The sequence below is a fragment of the Fistularia commersonii genome, chromosome 6, assembly GCF_037954325.1.
Source record: "Fistularia commersonii isolate RoL2024-O1a breed Wild chromosome 6, RoL_Fcom_v1.0, whole genome shotgun sequence".
NCBI lineage: Eukaryota > Metazoa > Chordata > Actinopteri > Syngnathiformes > Fistulariidae > Fistularia > Fistularia commersonii.
Genome location: NC_141289.1, coordinates 17,663,709 through 17,682,677, shown reverse-complemented (window position 1 = coordinate 17,682,677; position 18,969 = coordinate 17,663,709). Strand labels below are relative to the sequence as shown.

Here is an 18,969-nt window from a genome sequence, read left to right as displayed (position 1 = left end):
TTCATCCAGCTGAAATAACAGTGTGAGCTTGATGATAAAAACATCACATCAGCTAATCTAGTCTCATACATCTTCATCTAACTGGTCCAGCAGGGTAGTGTGAAGAGTGATTACTATTGAAAGTCACTTAACATTGCTAATGCTATGGGAACAAAACAAATATATCTTACTAACTGTTGGCAAATCCTGACATCATTATTGTCAAGCAAAGAATAAAAATTTGAAGCATATTTCTATTTAATCCAGCCACTGTGTGTGTCATCGAGTAAAATGTAGGCCAGACAGCGCCATCAATAGGAACAGAGCAGAAATGGTGTTCCAGCCAATTGATACATTGGTCAGTCAATAAAGCTGGCTGATACTCCTTCCGCAGGTGAAGTGGTTCTGTGCCACATATTCTTCTCCTGTGGACACCCAACCCTTCATATTTAGTAGATTTAAGGGTTGTTAATCTATGTCAGGATGCCGAATTTGGATTCCGACACCAGATGGTGGAGATTTCTTTTTTGTTTTTAAGATGCACTGCTAACTAACTGAAATCTAGTGTTCGCCAAATGTGCAATGTTTACTGGACAAACACTGTGATGTTGTTATGTTTATGGCGGATGCCATTCTGGTGTAGAAATAAAAAAAGATCCTAAAAGTTCAGTTGCAGTGGCAAAGTGCTACCATTCAAAGTATCATTCCTATTTTCAAAACCCCATAAGACGTTGCCCCATGGCACTGAATGCTGACAAAGTGACATGTGAAAACTGTCAATCTGACACTTGATTAAGAGCGAGACAAGAAAGCCAAATATCAAAATGCAATTTGATATCAAAAACTCACCCTGCAATGGAGAAATGGAACAAATAAGGCTCTTGAGCCTCTTCAAACAGTGAGCCTCCAGCTATGGCAGATAAAATGCATTTTAAAGCACCCCGAGGACACTAATTAAACCAAGAGGTTAAAGCGGGATGATGAAACTGAGGGCAAGAAGCCCATCTTGGGGCTTGTGGTTCCTTTTCTTGAAGCCAAAACCACTGTGCTCTACTGCACTCGGCCCGAAGCACGCATGCATACACAAAACATACCCAAGAGTCCCTTTCCCTGTCATAGGTGGGCTGGGGGGCTTCTGTGTTGGGGGGTTAGTGCGAGGAAGTCCACCTCCTCCGGCCTTCATGTTCTGAGCGCTGGCCTATGGGAACAGAGAAGCAAGAAAATGTGTTTGCTATTCATAACAAGGCAATTAAGAAGCAGTAAGCTTGTATGCAAACCAAATACTTTGACATTTTGGGACTTTTTTGACGTATAAGACTTTAATTCTGCCCAGATTCATGAAAAATTACATACATCTACATTGGAAATTGACACAAATGATCTTCCTTCTGATTTAACTGGCAAGACTGCAGATACAATTACTTCCCAAAATGTCAGGCAACTTTCGTGAAACAAAATACAACGAAAAAAAAATAAATGAACTGAAAAATACTCTTCCAAAACAACTCACAGCAATTCACAAAAACGAAAAAAGTCTGAAAATCATAAAAGCGTCTTCCTCCTATGGCACTCTTACTTCAAGAAATCTTACCTTAAACCTTTGCAACCACTACGGTAGATTATAAGGATTAAAAAAGGCGAGCAGAGAGAGAGAAAGAAAAAAATCAGCAGATTAGTGTGTGATGGAGGAGTGAAAACAACAGTTATTCATGCATATGGTGCTGAGATTTAGGCAACAATAGCTCAGTGTTAAAATTGGAGGAATTCATTCTTTGAGGCCTTTGTTGGGTCGAAGGCTGAGAACAGACTCGTCTTTGTTCAGATAGTCCAAAATCAGCATCGTACATCATTCCATTTATAAAATGGGCTTTGCAAAAGATCCAAAATCTTGCTGTGGTTGATGTTAAGTTATGAAAAAAGACGCACTCATCAATGAGTCATGTATCAGCATCAGCCAATATTGACCTTGTTTACTGCCACTGAATGATAAGACGACAGGGAGTGATATAACATCATATAACATTTATCTGTTGGTGTTGAAGAACAATCACAAGCTTTTTTCAAAAAAATATCCTTCATCGTGTTTATCATAATTGTTTTAATTGGCGAAAATAGGACAAAAAAACAAAATAAATAAACAGGCCAATTTGCTATTTAAAACATGGCCGTGATTTTCCTCAACCGAGACACCTTCTGTTTTCGAGCCCTAATTACTTGTCAGTGAAGCCAAACGGTGATTATCTGACCTCTAAAAGTCCTTTCGCTGTACTTTACAGAGTGAACACAGATTAATCCCACAAAAGAGAAACACGCATGATTCAGAGCTCTAAATTCAGACAATTATATTCAATGCTTTCTTATTCAGTCATTAAGAAATCCCTACTTACGTTAGAATGTGCATTTAGGCTAACACATTTGAATAAACAATATTTCTGATAGTTTGATAGTGATGAAATTAAACTGTGTCACTGAAGAAAAAAGGTTTCAATATTTGAAAAGCCTACCTTGACTCCATGACCCATGTCGTCGAGCAGACTGTAGTCGATAGGCTTGCGGATGTAGCGCACAGGCCTCTCAGGATTGGCCGGGGCGATGATCTTGTGTGTGCGGGACGTGTTCTTGTTGGTGGTGAGAATACCAATCTCCCGCCTGGCTACCTTCTCTTTGTGGATATCCACAGTCTGTGAACGAGAAAAGCCTTTTCATTTCAATACTTAAAATAATCAGGATGCAGCTGCAACAAGGAACTTGCCATTTGCCTGCACTGCAGATATTTTGAATTATACATGGAGACGTGCGATGAGAACCTTTTCAAGAAAACCCCATGTAAAAGACATCACTCGTGACTCTCAGTGTGTAACACTGCATAATATAATGAACCAAAGATGAAAGTCGGCATTGTGACGCTAAAAACTGAACAAAATAAAGTCAATTAAATTAAAACCAATTGAATTTGGTCAAAATTCAACATAATTTAACATGATTTATAGGAAATTTTTATTTACTAAATCTCAGAAAATCAGCAAGAAACAAGGTTTCCTGTTGACCCCAAAGTTCACTGGTTTGCATATAACCTGGGAATACTACAAACCTAGCTCTGGCATATCCCATTTAAATTTTGTTTAAAGGGAAGGGAAGAAAATATATGATGAATCCGTTTTAAGGAATACATTGTCAGTTCAAACATTTGTGACTCAACAATGTCACTGCACTGCTACTCATGCATCATGTTATCTTCACCATAACTTGAGCATAGGTATTGGCCAGGCAGCTCTAAAAGCACAGAAGATAAAGTCTCTTCTCTGCACAGCAAGCCAAAATCCAATGTATATAGTTTTGTTTCGTGCCCACCTGTGAGATGTGGTTGATGGAGGACTCCATGCGGCGGAGCTGTGATGCTTGGATGTCCAGCATCTGGAGGACATTGTTGGCCAATGTGTTGATCAGGTAGGCTACGCTGGCCAGGGACTGGGTAGTGTAGTTTTTGGTCTCTTCCAGAGCCCTCTGTTTGTCTGGAGACTGGAAAGGGTGAGAGGAAAGAGTCACTTGGCTTTAGATGCAAACGAGATAGCTCGCTGTATTTATAGTATGTATGAGGAAGAAGCTGTTTCCCCAGACTACAAACTCTTTCCTTTCTTTAGGAGGTCCCTTGTAGTGACAGTCTGGGTATGACTGCTCTGACAGGGATCCTCCGCACATACATACTTGAAAAAGATGCACTATAGCAAGATAAATGTAACAAAAACAGCTCAGTGAGGAATTGCCTATTTTCGATAATAAGTGCATAAAACTTGTCTGATCAATGTCTTACTTAACAGTTAAAAATGAGGTGATTCTGAATCAGTAATGACACTGACTTTTCAGGCATTTTTTTTGAGCAATGTCTCCTGATACAGATAATATGGGGAAATTTTAAGCCTCTATACTTGCACTGATTTAATCTCAACCCCCCCCCCCCCCCCCCCCCCAAAAAAAAAAACAAGTTTATACTCAAATAAATAAAATCAAGTTCGACTATTATTAATTTCCTAATAATAATAATAATGTGAAAATTAGGGGATGGTACATCAAAAGGAATAATGGGTATGAGGGTAACACATGGATAAAAGATGTATCAGGATATGCCATTGTACTTTTCTCCAGTTACTAGATGAATGGTCATGGAAAATATTACCTCCTTCCAAGCTTATAATCGTAAGTTCATGCTAATAAAAAGAGCAACTAACATTCATCAGACATTCAAAATCTCCAGTTGAGTCTGCTAAAATCTTTGAATAAAAGTATAATTTTAGTGTGGTAGAATTAATTGCTGATGTTGAAAAAAAAAAAAAAACAGTTGAAGTATTGAAAGCATTCAAAGAGCCGAGAGGCTTCACCTGATTTTTGGTCTGTGCAAGTTTACAAGAATCTGTCCTTGAGTAATTTGAAAATATGAAAGGGGCTTTGCTGCAAGGCTGCTGTATCAAGTGGGGGGAGAGAGAGAGAGAGAGAGAGAGAAACTGAATGTGCTTGTTTTAATTTAAAAACACATTAAGTGTAATTCCTTAAGTCATGGAACAAAGGCAACAAATCAGGTTGTGCCTGACAGAAACCAGTGCCTTCAGTGACAGCAGGGAGTATGTTGCTTCAAAGGACGTCAGTGCCATCAAGTTGGTGAAAGAGGACAAACTTGGCTTGCAGGGATGTGAGCAGCAGGTTGTGCAGCTGCAGCAAGTGTGAATGAGTCTTCAGAGGCAGCTAGTTTGGCCTTGGGCATGGCGTGGGCACATCAGCATCAAAGGCCAGATGGATCAGCTAATGTTACTGCTGGGAAACGGCGCTCCTTCCAGACACTAAATTGGCAAACACTGATAGGGTGTAACACAACACAACTTGCTCCACAATACAGGTATAACAATACGGTGTGCAATTAACTTTCTGTGACATTTTTGGGATGATCAGCAATGACTTGCAATTTGAAAAGCAATTTGAAAGCAAATGAACCAACGGGTAATTTGAAACCATGCTGGGTGGTATACATTTCCAAAATCTTCTGATCTGCAATGACTTTTTCAAAAACACTTGTACTGCTACACAGCTTAAACATTATTTTATCATATGGTCATCAAACGTATTGTCAATTACGGTAAAAATGAACAAAAACACATTTCATACATGCTGATTTCTTTTGGTTGTACATTTGTGCTTGAATTATTGTTCCCCTTTGCGATCAAAACTATGGTGTGTGATGGCAGTAATACCGTATTTTCCACACGATAAGGCGCACCTAAAATCCTTAAATCTTCTCAAAAACCGACAGTGCGCCTTATAATGTGGCGTGCCTTATATGTGGATCAATATTGAGCCACAAGAGGTCTCACAACTCCATTTTCTCCTGTAGAAGTAGCGCGCGGTGCATGCTGGGATACATGACTGCGCGAAGTGTGCATTTTCATGTGTGTGTGCGCGCGTCGCAGAAGTAGCAGCGGTAAAAACGGTAAAGGGGAATTCCAGTTCCACACCAATTGTGTGTGTATAAAGACCCCAAAATGGCACCTTTCAAGAGTCGCGCTTACGACGCAGAGTTCAAACCCAAGGCGATCAGTCACGCAGTAGAACATGGGAATAGAGCAGCGGCGACAGAATTCAACATTAACAAATCAATAGTGTGGAAGTGGAGGAAGCAACAAGATGACCAGCGTTGAGTAAAGAAGACTAAACAGAGGAAACAAAGCGAGGTGGCTACAGTTGGACCACAAACTTGAACAGTGGGTTGTTGAACAGAGAGCAGCAAGTAGAGGCGTCTCTACGGTCACTATTCCAATGAAGGCAACAGCGTTAGCTAGCGACATGAACATCGATGAATTTAGAGGCGGTCCTTCTTGGTGCTTTCGTTTTATGAAACGCTTTGACCTATGACAAATGAAGTTGGAAATACATCGTTTTCAACGAAGGCGGCGCAAATACCGGTAAAAGCTACCGGTAAATACGGTACCGTATTGTGAATGCACTAACTTGTTTTGGGAGTGAATGGAGTTGTCAGAACGTTTGTTTGTATTCTATTAATAAAGTTTGACTGACTTATCTGACTGTTTTGTTGACATTCCCTTTAGCGGATACATAACGCAACACCAGCCACTACTGTAGCTTCTATTATATGCGCCTTATAATGCGATGCACTTTATACTTGATTTTCTTTTTTTAAAATAGGCCATTCATTGAAGGTGTGCCTTATAATCCGGTGTGCCTTATGGTGCGGAAAATACGGCAGTTCTTTTATAACTCACACAAAATTAATTGATCCCTTTTTCCTGTAACTACATGAATTTTAAGATGATGATCAATATATTGGCTTTGTTCAGTGGTGTTCTGTTCATGATATCACAATTATGGTATGACGTCACGATGAAATAACAAATGGCACTCACAAAAGATTAAAAAAAAAACAAAAAAAAACAGTAAAGTTGACAGGAGCAAGATGAGCCCGCAGAGACCAAACCCTTGACTGACTCTATACATTCCATCAACTCTCTATTTCAATATGTATTTTAGTAAGTCAACTTTTTGTTTTAATATGTATAGTTATAGGATGTTCCTTGTGCCCTACCTTTTTTTACCATATGCTGTGCTGCAGCCCTCATCATCTCACAGTTTTGGACTCAATAAAGTACATTCTATTCTGTTTCATTTAACTTTGCCCTCTCCTATTGCTTTACTCCTTTACTCCTATCCTATTCATGTAAAATTTGGTATGAATGAAGCAGCGGAGTCTGACTTGTGCGCTGGTCATTTAAGAATGGTATCCAAAATCGCTTTGGACCATAGTTGGTGGGCGAGACAGATGGAGAAAGGAGAACTACAACAGCCGACTAGAGAGTCCGGATTTTGAGTCTTTTTTTGTCAACTTGTAAATACAGCATCCTTGTCTTACTATCTAATCCAATACGTTAGAGCTAAGACAACCCAGTCATTCACAAGAGGTCATGGTTGAATAAGAAAATGAGCCAAACTTGAAAAAGTGGCAGCATTTGGAAGCACTTCAGCAAAAAAAGACAGAACAATGAGCCATTGTTTAGAATTGCTGAAAAGAAGGGAGCCATAAAACTGTGTTCCCTCGTAGAGCACTACTGTATAGCTGATAAACTGGTTTTAATCCCATCATCGTAAAGTACCATAAATACAATGAATGCGCATGTTCAAGATTCTTTCTTCATTTATTTTATGCCTAAAAATTCTTTGAGAAAAATGTCAGCAAGTTCCAATAGTTAAAGTATCTAAACTTTAGTTTGTTAGATACTTAAGTATCTAAACTTCAGTCAGAAACCCCCAATACTTAATGTTGGTGATTTAGTTTAACTGATTCTAATATGAATTTCCATTGAGATATCACCTTTTTAACAGTATTAAATGTGATTGAGTACACAATCCTGAAGCCCTTTTAGCACAATACAACTAAAATATAATATGAATATATCATTTGTGAGTTTAACATTTAATACATTTATAGGTTTGAACTGATGGTACTGAACTGCTGTCTTAAAAAAGCCCACAGATTACATGAATCAGAATAACTTCCTTTAAAATTTCATCTCCCATGCATTCAACAGGCACAAAAGCAATAATGTTAGTAACCAATTCAATCAGACATTGCTTTGTGATCTGTTATAAACTCATCTACGCCTGTATCATAAAAATAATTTGAAAAGAAAAAGTATTTCAATTGTGTTGGCCACCACATTTGCTAAAAAGTTTATTACCGGGGCACAATAAACGCTACCCTTCAAAACCACTTGTTACAGTTTTATTACTGTATTGTGCTGTTTATTACATTGGGTGACTTTTTTCAATTGATATTAAGAAATGTGATTTCATTTTCCTCACAAATATAAAACCTACATTTTATCTGTCATTTTCTGTGCTTTGATATAACATTGCAATACAAAGCACACAAGGACAGGATGAAACAAACTAGAATGAGTAAATAGAAGAACAAAGTGTAAATGGTATGCTGTATACACTCTTTTGTTCATTTTAGATCTGTAGACACCAGAGAACACTTGCACGCGCTTTTATGGAAGCCCAGAAAACATCACCATTTGGTCCTCTTTTCGCTGTCGGAAACAATCGCTCACATCTGAATCTCAAACGTGGTACAGATCCATAATAACCTGGTCATCTGCTACTGTTTCCTATAAAGAACTACTTTTAGCGGCACCCAAAGCTTGACGTGGCTTTCAAATAACCTCATTTTACAGATACCAACATAGAGTTTATGACAGAGAAGTGTAGCGCCTCACTGACACCCCTGTCAGTCTAATTGATATACAAGTGGCCACATGGCAGCAACTGGCAACAACCTTGCAGGATGTGAAAAATCCAGGGTGGCTGCCAGACAGCAAACTGCCAGCAGCCACGGTCCGCTGCTGTGTCCTTTACAGGTCGACCCGTCAGACCAGCTCATCGAGAATGTCACATTTCAGCATCACACACACACACAGACACACACACACACATCTTGTCCTAACCCATCGGCGGTAACGCTGATATCACGGTTGTATAGGGTGTAGCTCTTGGATGTGTGCAGAATAGTGCGGGACTGCACCTGAATGAGATTACGAGCAAGAAGCTGTGTTTGGGTTGACTAACCTTACACACAATCGAAACGCGATGCAAATTGAACTCATGTCAAAGCTGCACCACTGCACTGCCCCCACCCAAGAACAAGGCACGCGTGGAAATCTGACACTTTCGGGAAATAAATTGAAAATTTCGAGGAGCAACTGGCTAGCGCTGTCTAGCTCTACACAAGATCATAAATCAGCGACTGTTGACAGTATTGTCACGGCTGTTAAACTTAGCCTGTGTCCACTAAAGCTAATCAGATTAAGCAGTCTTCACGTCTTCTCCATATCTCCGGTCAGTTCACGGCGAGATCGCCGCTAAAGCGACAACGACTGGTTTCACAGCGAACAGACACCCCGCTCTTTACTCGGAGTGTTTCGTTATTTCCATCGTGGGTGATGCCGAGCATCTGGCTAGCAAGTTTCCCGGCTAACGAGAGAGCCACACGATGGATACGTCGGATACGCGCTGTTAAAACGTAGAAATGCCAACAAACTCGCCAATTTAACAAATGGAAAAACACACGTATGCTGCGAGTAATGACGGACAACAATTACTATACATGGCAGAACGTTCAGGGAGCGGAATGTTAGTGTTTTAGCCGAGTTTAGCTATGTCGGCACCACATCGGCAGCATTAGCTAAAGCTAGCAGAGCAGCAGTTCGCCCAACAGCTGTTGCCATAGATGTCTACACAGAAAACCAGACCGTTTTATCTTCCACATACGTGACAAAATACCTGGACATAGTTGCTCTCGCAGTACTCGGCGACTCTTTCCAAATTGGTGAAACTATCTAGTAATGCGCTTCGTCCAGCTGGAATCTCCTCTTCCAGAAGCATTTGTAGCTCCGCCATTTTCACATCTTTAGCGGAGCGGTGTGTGGTCGGGGGCTCGCCGGCGCCGCCACCGGCCGCGGACGGGACTGAAGGGCTATTCCCTTCGGCAGGGGATCCCAAAACGAATAACTTAAATACAATCACATTAGATTGAACTTTTTGTTGAAACCTCATTGCTATTGTGTAAAAAGTTCAGTAATTACATCCTAATAGTTTTAACACATCCCAGTGAGTGAAATTGTATGTAATGAGATTAAGACATCCCCTTCTTTTAGGCTCATTTGCGTAGGAATAATCCTGGAGGAAATAGTTTCAGTGGTAATGATACAAGCTGAAAAAATATATTCATTTTACTATTAAATTACAAGTCTCCATGTATAGACTGAATCCACCGCACGAAATACCATATTAGTATTTGAAATTATAACAATGTGTGAGACTATGTAGTGAAAAATCCATACTCTGCAAAGTGTAATTGTTTGAAAGAATGTTAGGAGCGTCAAAATGTGAAAACAAGTTAGAAGTAAAAAAAAAAAAGTTTGTGGATCATTTGTTAATGTTATGTTGTTGGTATGGAAAATTCTGCACACCGAGAGTGCTCCAAAAATAAAGATAATTCATTTTTGCATGAAGTTTCAAGCAATAATCTACTCTTCTTCAGATGCTTATGTTACATATATGTACCATATTTGTGTTATATGTATTACCAAACACATTTAACACATTTGTGTTATATATAGTCCCGAATATATGTATTTGGTTAGCTGAAGATGAGCAGATTGTTGCTCAAAACATGCTAAAATAAATCATCTTTCTATTTGGAGCACTCTTGGTGTGCAGATTTTTTCAAATCTTTGTTTAGTCCATATTTTTGATCCAGCCCCCATCCCTAACTGGGCAGCGGATGTGCATCTTTTTTTCTCAAACCATATCAACTGCAGGAATCAAACAAAATTGAAAACAAAAAGAAAAAAGAAAACACCTGACTAAAAATTGAGAGTTTAATCCAAAAAAGTGACAACGTTTAAAATCAGGGTGACATTTTGGATTGGATTCTCCGCTTTACAGATGTTGAATGTGTAGACTTTGCTGCAGACGCTTGTGCTCCTTGGGAACTTGTTCTATTTTCGTTGGCTGACGGTGACCCAGGTTTCATCCTTAGGTGTGGACACCAGCTCGGATCGGACCTCCAGGACCTGCCCTCCCAGCGGGTGAAGTTTAAGCTGCTGCGTCAACTTGCTGAGCAAAACTGTCGCTACCGTGTAGGCAAATCTGTCCGGCAAATAAAATACAGGTAATGTGGATCAGCATTGTGATACATCGAGGCACTGAATTTTTTTTTTTTCATCAGATCTAAACCAAGACATAAAAAAGACCTACACGTTTAAGGTTATAAAATTATGCTATGGGAATAAAGTTTAAGTTTAATGAGATTAAAAATGAAAAAGTATGAAAATAAAGATGCCATTTTAAAAGATTTAAGTCATTCTCTGGAAAAAAAAAAAACAATTCAAAGAACATATTTGGAAAAAAAATCCTAATTTTACAAGATTAAAAATGTTAACTTAATTAAATTGAGTTAATTCTACTTAATACTAAGATTTCTATTAGATAAATACATAAAGGCCAAATGACACATAATAATTTACAAAAACAGTGACAATCAAAGAAGAAAGAAACCAAATACAGTTGTACTTTTGCGACAATAACTTCATAATGACCTAAGAAATAAGGACAAAATATGAGCATAATGCCATGAATATTTGAGAATTAAATCATTACATTTCAGAGTAAAATACGACATTATGACACCAAAGTGATAAGTCTGCAAGTCACAAGTAGATCTGTTTTTTTTCCGATTAGGTGTTGTTGTCAAGCAGTGGCACACTGGGATATTTATGAGAGCTTTATTTTAAACTTTAAACTTCCCAAACAGGTAGCTTCAGCAAATAAAAAATAGATTTTTTTACCGACCGTGCTAGACATTACCTCAGCTCTGGGCATGTTTGATTCCCTGAGAAACCGAGAAGACAGAAACTCCTGCTGGACGACTCCTCCTCGAATCGATCTGGCTCAAACCTGTGTGACGTGGTCATAATTTTTTCAGTGTGGAACCTAAAACCACTTTGAATTGGTTCTGTCTGCCTGATATGCGGCACTGCTGTTCATGAAATCCATCCGTATTTATGTTGGTCGGTGGCTTTTTTAAAAACAAGCTTAGAATGTGAAAAAAAACAGCGGGTGAATGCTGAAATTCCACGTGACACAAACCTGTTCGGGGTGGTCCACGTGTCAGAGTCCTGCAGCATCACACCCAGGGCGTAGATCACTAAAGTCTGTAATGAACCAACACAGAATCCCTTCAAAGTAAGTCCTCAATTATTTAATGCATAACCAAAGGTAGGCGATATTAAACTTCTCATGTTCCAACCTCAGAGCCTAATGATCCCCACAACCACCCAAAACTCATTTAGAAAAATAGGTGTACATTTAGGTTATCCCCTTTTTATCCATGACTCTGAAATTTTGAGGGTATCTGATGCTCATTTTCAAGACAGCTCTTTTTGTTCGTCCTTTCATTCATTACTTATGCCGGTTATCATTCAGTCGGGGTTGCGGGGTCTGAGTGGAGCCTATCCCGGCTGTTATCGGGGTTCACCCCGGATCGCTCGTTCGTCGATTACAGGGACACAAAAGGAGACATACAACTATTCACTCTATCATTTAAATACCTGGGCTGTTTGGGGTCCCCAATGAACCTACTGCATGTTTTTGGATTGTGGGAGGAACTGGGGAACCCAGAAAAACCCAAGCAAACTCCACACAGAAAGCGCCTCTGGTCGAATTGAACTAGGGACCCTCTTGTCGTGAGGCGGAACCACTGCACCAGTATACTGCTCCCCCCCTCCCCCCAAACATATATAGCAAAAGAAAAGTGGTGTATTTTCATGACTTTTGAGAAAAACAAGCTGATTAAAAATGGCAAAAAAACAAGAAATGAGTTCCAGCACAGGCAAAAGTAAAATGCTTTTTTACAACAAGGCAGATTTCTTTTGAATTGTGAGCTAACAAAGGCTTTTCAATTTTTCCAAACCATTTTCCATTTTAATTTATGTCTGAAAAATCAAAATTTTCCAGGTTTTAAAATGATTGTGAGAATAAAAAAGAACCTCAAATTAAAGCTCCATGTTCAAGCCGCCCTCGGGCTCACTAGTGTCTGGTTGTTCTAACAGAGAGACCCGATTGTATTCCCGAGTGGAAAGAATCAGGAATGAAATATACGCGGAGATACAACAGGCAGGAACCAGAGACCTCTTTGGGGATGATGTGATGATCGACTTTCCCCTCCACTTCCTGAAGGCGAGCGGCGATTGGGGTGAGCTTAGCGGTTCTCACTGTCTCGTTGAGCACCTGCTGGCAGTATCTGTTCAAGGACGGAAAACTGATCAGAACCAATGAACTAAGCGTGTCTGTAGTTGTCTCAGTATGACAGATGAATCAATACTATGTTGGAAAACATCCTGTGGTGGATCGACTTCAACTAGATTCCATGTCAAGTCAGGTTCGATATCAGGAGCGGTGAAGCACTCCTCTCCGCTTTGACCTTGAATCTCACCGATGTTACATTGTGGAGTCCAAGACACATACGCGCACACATAACACTCCTCACACACACTGACAGACACAGTCGGAACAAACACACTTTTGGAGGTCAGTTTTAGGTCATTTCTGGTTTGCAATTGTGCCTGATTGATATCCATGGGATCAGCTTAGTATGTAGGAAAAGCTTTTCACAATTTTCACAAGGATTTCGCCGTGTTTTGGTATTTGTTTTCTCGTTGTTGGGAGATGTTTTCATGTCGCGGAGGGTTCCACGTGACGGTCTGACCTGAGCTTAGGGATCTTGTCCAGAGAAACCGGATCAGAGCCCAAAACATCCCGCAGCTCTTGGTGCAACTTGTTCTGTACGTCCTCGGAGGTGGACAGAAAGTGCAGAGCCCAGATACACACTGAAAGGACATTTTTGAGTCGCTGAAGAGGTCCGGCTGAGGGATTTGTATTCTTTTTGTTTTCATGGCAAAAATCCAACACTTACAGTTGGCAGTGATGACACAACCAGCCAGAGTGAAAACCATGCAGTCCTCCATGATCTGACAATAACAACACAATGATTTCAGCCGGAGCCTTGAAGCCTTCATGTGAAGCGACGTCTGCTGTGCTGGATAAGTGGTCACCTGTCTCTCGCTCAGACCCGACTGCAGCAGTGTGTCCACAAACGTCGCCCGCTTCCTCTGCGCTCTCCTCTCCCTCACCACCGACAGCAGCACCGACTGCATCTCTGACAGGGCTGAAGACACGGAGGGAAACATCGTTTGTCTTCATGCAGCCACAGGCCACTTGATCACATCTGACTCCGCAGGTTGGATATTTAATAAAGCTGATCGTGAAATTGACAGTCAAATAGATAAAAAAAAAAAAAAACTATTTGAAAGAGAAAAATTGGAGCTCATTTATTTTAATTCAATGGTTATTTATTGCCCAATTTTTAGATTGTTTCTTGATCATTTTGATGGCATTTTTTGTAGACTCATCCAATGCCATTTTTAAATAATTTGACTTTGAATGCACATTACTGGATTATTCTATGGTTTGCTATTGCTGCTTTGAGACCCCTTTTTTAAATATTTATTTATTCATCTTTTTCGGGGTTAATTTATTTCCAATTTCTAAAATTGCAATTTGTGATGACTTTGGAAACAATGGAGATATTTTACGAAGCAGGAAATGCCCGACAAATAATTATAATTAGAATGTCTACCGAACAGAAGCAAATTGCAATACCCTCTATCCATCCCCTGACCGACCCCAGTCTAATTAGAATAAAACATTTTAAAGCTGGCTCGGTGATTAAAGACTCTATTCGAACAATCCGTCTTCTGTTGTATCTCTTCAGCAAACCAAATCAATTCCAGCATCCTGCCAGGTGCCGAGTGCCAGCAGCTATTTAAATGAGCCCATGAATCACTAACAGCCTGTGATGGACATTGATCAGAAGCCTGCCAGGCCGTCCCAGACACAAGCCCACACACACAGATACGTGCGCACGCACACACACACACACAGACACGCAATATCTGAGCCTCATGATTCTCCCTATTACAAGTGACAAAGAAGCCGTTCAAATTTACAAGAGGTGTGACGATGCTGAATGAACACACTGACTCACACCACTGAAAACGATGTCGACACAAAATGATTCCAGCTGTACGAGGGATATAAACCTCCACTCACCCTTCTCATAATGGCCTCTCCTGCTGGAGCTCTTCTCCAGGGAGCCGTCCAGGTAGCCTTTGCCAATTTCTGACCAGATCTGGGGTGGGGTGGGGTGGGGGGAGAAATCAGCTTTCTGAGAGAACCTTCCCAGTTTCAGCAGCTTTTAAAACCCTGTTGGATTTTGCATTTTCTATCCAGCTTAAGGGTCCGTTAGACAGTTTGCATTAAAAAATATTCATATCTGCTGCTTCCATTATTTAAATGAAAATAAATAAAGTCAGCTTTGTTCTTAGTTCTTTGAGTTTGTAAAATTTGTAGGTAATATGTAGACAACTTCTATATTATTTTTACAGTTTCATATATCCTGGTCATTTTATCATTGATTTATTACCAAAATTGTAGGTGATTTGTTGTCAATTTTGTATGACCCTGAACAAACTTAACATGATTGACAGCAGAATTTTAGGCAACTCATTACTAGTTTTGATCTACTATGAATCAATTGTGTGTACATTTTATGAACCAAAAATGTAATACTTAGATAATTTCATTTCCATTTTGCATAACATAAAATATGGGGTTATAGATCCTGAAAATTTCTATTTAATTTGATCCAGAAACTGAGGTATAGTTGGAGGAGTTTAGAGTTAAGCGTCTCACTGCGTCGTGGTTCTTGCGGAAGTTAATGACGGCGGCGTCATCAGCAAACAGCTCGCCAAGGGCCAGCTGGGTGACGGTCTTCATGGACAGACCCAGCAGGTGGGAGCAGAGCGGGATGTGCTGGCCCTCTGGGAACGACCTCCACTTCCCAACCAGCTCGTCCACCAGCTGACAAACACAGGGCCACGACCGAGAGATGAATGTGGAATGTTTAAAACGCCTCTGGGCAGTGTCTCTTCAGCGCTTTCATACCTTCAGCACCAGTGGAAGGTTGTTCTTCAGGCTGTTATTGATGGCGCTGTCATACACCTTCTTACGCATAACACCCTCGCCAGGCCCACCTCCCGTTCCTGACTGGTACCCGAGCAACGATTTCAGCATCGTCTCAAAGGAGTCCGCTGGGGGAGAAAAAAAACATTTAGAAAATCAGCAGTAACAACAACTTTAGCTCCATCATTTAGGTTATAAATACACTATTTTGAATGTCATCTTAAGGGCGATTAAGGTTTCACAATGTTGCACTGTTACCTATAAAGTAGTTCAGTAGGGAAATCAGGTTTTAATCGAAATGTAAAAACCTGATTTTACTCGTTTTGGTCCAATAAAACATGATCTCATAATCTTTTATGAAAAAAAATATTTATTTCATTATTTCTTCTTCAATGACTTTAAATTCACCTGGAACTTTGCTGAAAAGACAAACAGCGAAAAAAAAGAATGATATGAAGATTGAGCAAAGCAATATCTGAAATTAAGCAAGAATTTGACAAAGTAGGAAAGATGTCCTTTTAAATCCAACAGTGGTGCAAGAATTGCACTTTTTCTAAGTCGCTTTGGATAAAAGCGTCTGCCAAATGACTAATTTAATGTAATGTAAAGAAATAATGCGGAATTTTCAACATATAGTCATACCACTGAACATAATAATAAGGACCTTTTTAAGTTTTAAAAAATGGTAACAAAATATTGATTTTACATCTCAAAACAGAATGATGTATTCTAAATGTGCCATCAAGGATGTTGTTGCACAAGAATGTGAATCATTGGAATTAGTCTACTCTTCATGGCACATATTTATTTTCGATATGTGGCCACGTATACTAATATTATCAATATCAAGAGAGCTTCTAGACATTATATACATAATGTCACAGATGCACTCTACAGGAAGGGTCAGAGCAGGATGTTCACCCATTCCAAAGTGTCATGCTCTAACTCCGCTGTCTATTTTATCCTTGTTGCCCTCAGCCCATTCGCATCCTGCTTATTTTTGTTTATTCATTTTATTTTTGTCATTGCTATCGTCACTCTGTTTATGTTGCTGTTTTGGTTGTCTTTGTCTGTTTTGATTCCCATTCTGTTGTTCATTCTTTCCTTGATGTTGTCGTTGTTGTTCTCTCTGCTGTCTATTTATTTATGGATGTTTTTTGCTATTTTCCAGTTGCCTTCTAATAGTCTCTATTTATATTCACATATATTCTATTAATTGACACTAAATTTTACGCTGCGGTGACAAAAGCATTTCCCCGATGGGGATCAATAAAGTTTATCTTATCTTAAAATATATGATAATGATTCAGGGGGGCTGGCCCTTCTTACTGCTGTGGTTGGGGTTGATGTGCTGGCGCAGCTGGAGCACGGAGCCCAGGCTGACCACCGGACGGCCTCCGAACCAAAACGACGCCACCGAGCCGAAGTCCTGATGTAAGGTGACAAGAAATTCGTGCAGACTGCCTCTGTTTACAATATCCTGCAGGTTACCATCCCTTTAGACAAAAAAGAAACAAAAAAAAAAAAAAAGAAAGAACCAGTTTCTGTTCACTTTCTGACAACAATGATAAAAAAAATCTTTGATTACCGGGATTTAAGCTTTGCAGTTTTTATTCCACCCATTAAGAAAAATGAAAGATGAATAAACAGTGATAAAAGTTGCTTACTTCTCATCTGTGGGGTTGAGACCTGGGATACCTGAAGCTCTTCTGGATGACTGGAAACATGATAATACGGTTTCAATATGTTAGATGGTGGCTTACTATGTGATCTTTTATTTAAACCTGATGTGTATAGAGATTGTTTACATTTTGTACTTAAGACCTTAAAACACTTTATAGCGTTGACTTTGACACTTTATAGTTTTATTTGTATTTCTCACCCCCCCCCCTCCCTTTTTTTTACGTTTATACAATTTCCTACCATTATTAATTATTTTTATGTTTCACTCGAAACTCTGGCACAACAATTTCCTTCGGGATAAATAAAGTTGTTGTTATTCTTATTCTGCTGCTCATAGAAAATGAGTCAGAAGGTCGGTTGAGGGCGTCACCAGGTGTTTGGATGAACTTCCTCCGAAATGTCATTGAAAAAACGACAAAGTCGAAATTCATCACCGCTTGGATCTCACATAGTAGTTGCAACACAACATCCATTGCAATAAATTAAATAACCTAGGCTTTTATTTAAATTCGGCACATTATTTACGTCTTAAAAACACAAACTGACAGTATTTCAGCCTTATTGGAGCTCGACGGGGCGCAGCGACGTTGCACTGCTGCCAAGCAATTTAGTGATTTTTAATAGAGCACATTCTTGCAGTCTTGGAAAAGTTGACGCCGGGAGTAGAGAAAAGTCGTAATAACAGATTTAGAAGATGAAACTTATCCGTCAGTCGACGAGGGAAGAGCTCTGGGGTTGAACACACACACCCTTGGGAGGAGGAGAATGTTGTCAGCCGAGCAACAGTTAGCTAAGTTGCCGCTGCCTTGCAGTGACTTACCGGATGCAAATAAAGAACCGCGCCGACCAGAATAATGACCAGGGTGACCGCGAAGATGGCGAAGTCCAGCATGACTCGTCTCTTCTCACCACAAAAATTCACAAATTTTCACTCATCAATATGTGCACAAATACGATAACGGTCACCACGTCAACAGTCAGTGTGCGGCGGTTTCGCTGTGCTCGATTGCAAAGTCTGAATGCCGGTCAGGGAAAAGTCATCGAGCGCCGAGGGAATGAATGGAAGAACCTGAGGGCTTTTTTTATTTCCCTCCTAAGATATTCAATGCAAATTTACATTTTCAATCAAAATAAACGTGTATGTTGTTTCAGCGAATGCAATTGAGCTCCACAAGAATATATCTGTAAACTAAAATCTGAACCACAACTTCAGAGATGTTGTTTTCCTGCAGCATTTACACTTTTAATTTTACTTTCCTGTATCTGATCTGATCATCATATTGTTTATTCCGCAGCAGATCCCGTCTGTAAACCCAGGGTCAGATAAACAATCCCGTCCATAGACCTTCCATGTAAAGTGAAACTTAAATTGCCTTTTCATGTATTAAGTGATTATAATTCATAAAATCACAGATCTGCTGCAGAACTGAAGGTGTTTTTGTTGAGTTGAATAGATTTCCAGATGCTCTTCTGCTGCCTTTCGGGAGATTTCTTTCTGATTTACATTGAATACATTCTGGCATTTTTTTAAAGGTTATTTCTGACAGCATCAAGAAATAAAAATACATTTCTTTCAGATTTGAGTCTTCAACATAAATATGTTGAGGAAAGGCGATGCATGATGTTGTTATCCCAAAGACTTGACGGCTTTCAAAAGGTTATTTC

At 39.7% G+C, this 18,969-nt stretch overlaps 2 protein-coding genes across 11 annotated transcripts in view; both read right to left on the bottom strand.

Annotated features, from left to right (window-relative positions):
• abi2b (abl-interactor 2b) overlaps positions 1-9,447 on the bottom strand; it is a 28,145-nt gene extending 18,698 nt beyond the window's left edge. For 5 of the 10 annotated variants that reach the window (XM_086148490.1, XM_086148493.1, XM_086148491.1 and 2 more), the window contains exons 1-4: positions 9,319-9,444; positions 3,331-3,498; positions 2,484-2,660; positions 1,074-1,177 (exon numbers count right to left, since the gene is read on the bottom strand). In XM_086148490.1, coding sequence (XP_086004616.1) covers positions 1,074-1,177; positions 2,484-2,660; positions 3,331-3,498; positions 9,319-9,435 — 566 coding nt within the window. In that variant the 5' untranslated portion in view covers positions 9,436-9,444. Of the gene's footprint in view, positions 1-1,073; positions 1,178-1,570; positions 1,589-2,483; positions 2,661-3,330; positions 3,499-9,318 lie in introns of all 10 variants that reach the window. The other 5 variants (XM_086148492.1, XM_086148489.1, XM_086148495.1 and 2 more) reach the window with 2 other exon arrangements.
• Positions 9,448-10,404: 957 nt separating this feature from the next.
• cyp20a1 (cytochrome P450, family 20, subfamily A, polypeptide 1) lies at positions 10,405-18,916 on the bottom strand. Its single transcript, XM_086148476.1, has 13 exons — positions 18,125-18,916; positions 17,289-17,338; positions 16,951-17,117; positions 15,604-15,749; positions 15,352-15,519; positions 14,710-14,788; positions 13,653-13,765; positions 13,514-13,568; positions 13,307-13,427; positions 12,730-12,841; positions 11,689-11,753; positions 11,407-11,496; positions 10,405-10,689 (listed from the first exon to the last, which is right to left on the bottom strand). The coding sequence occupies exons 1-13, from the start codon at positions 18,194-18,196 to the stop codon at positions 10,539-10,541; spliced, it is 1,389 nt and encodes a 462-aa protein (XP_086004602.1). The 5' UTR covers positions 18,197-18,916; the 3' UTR covers positions 10,405-10,538.
• Between the last annotated feature and the right edge of the window lie 53 nt (positions 18,917-18,969).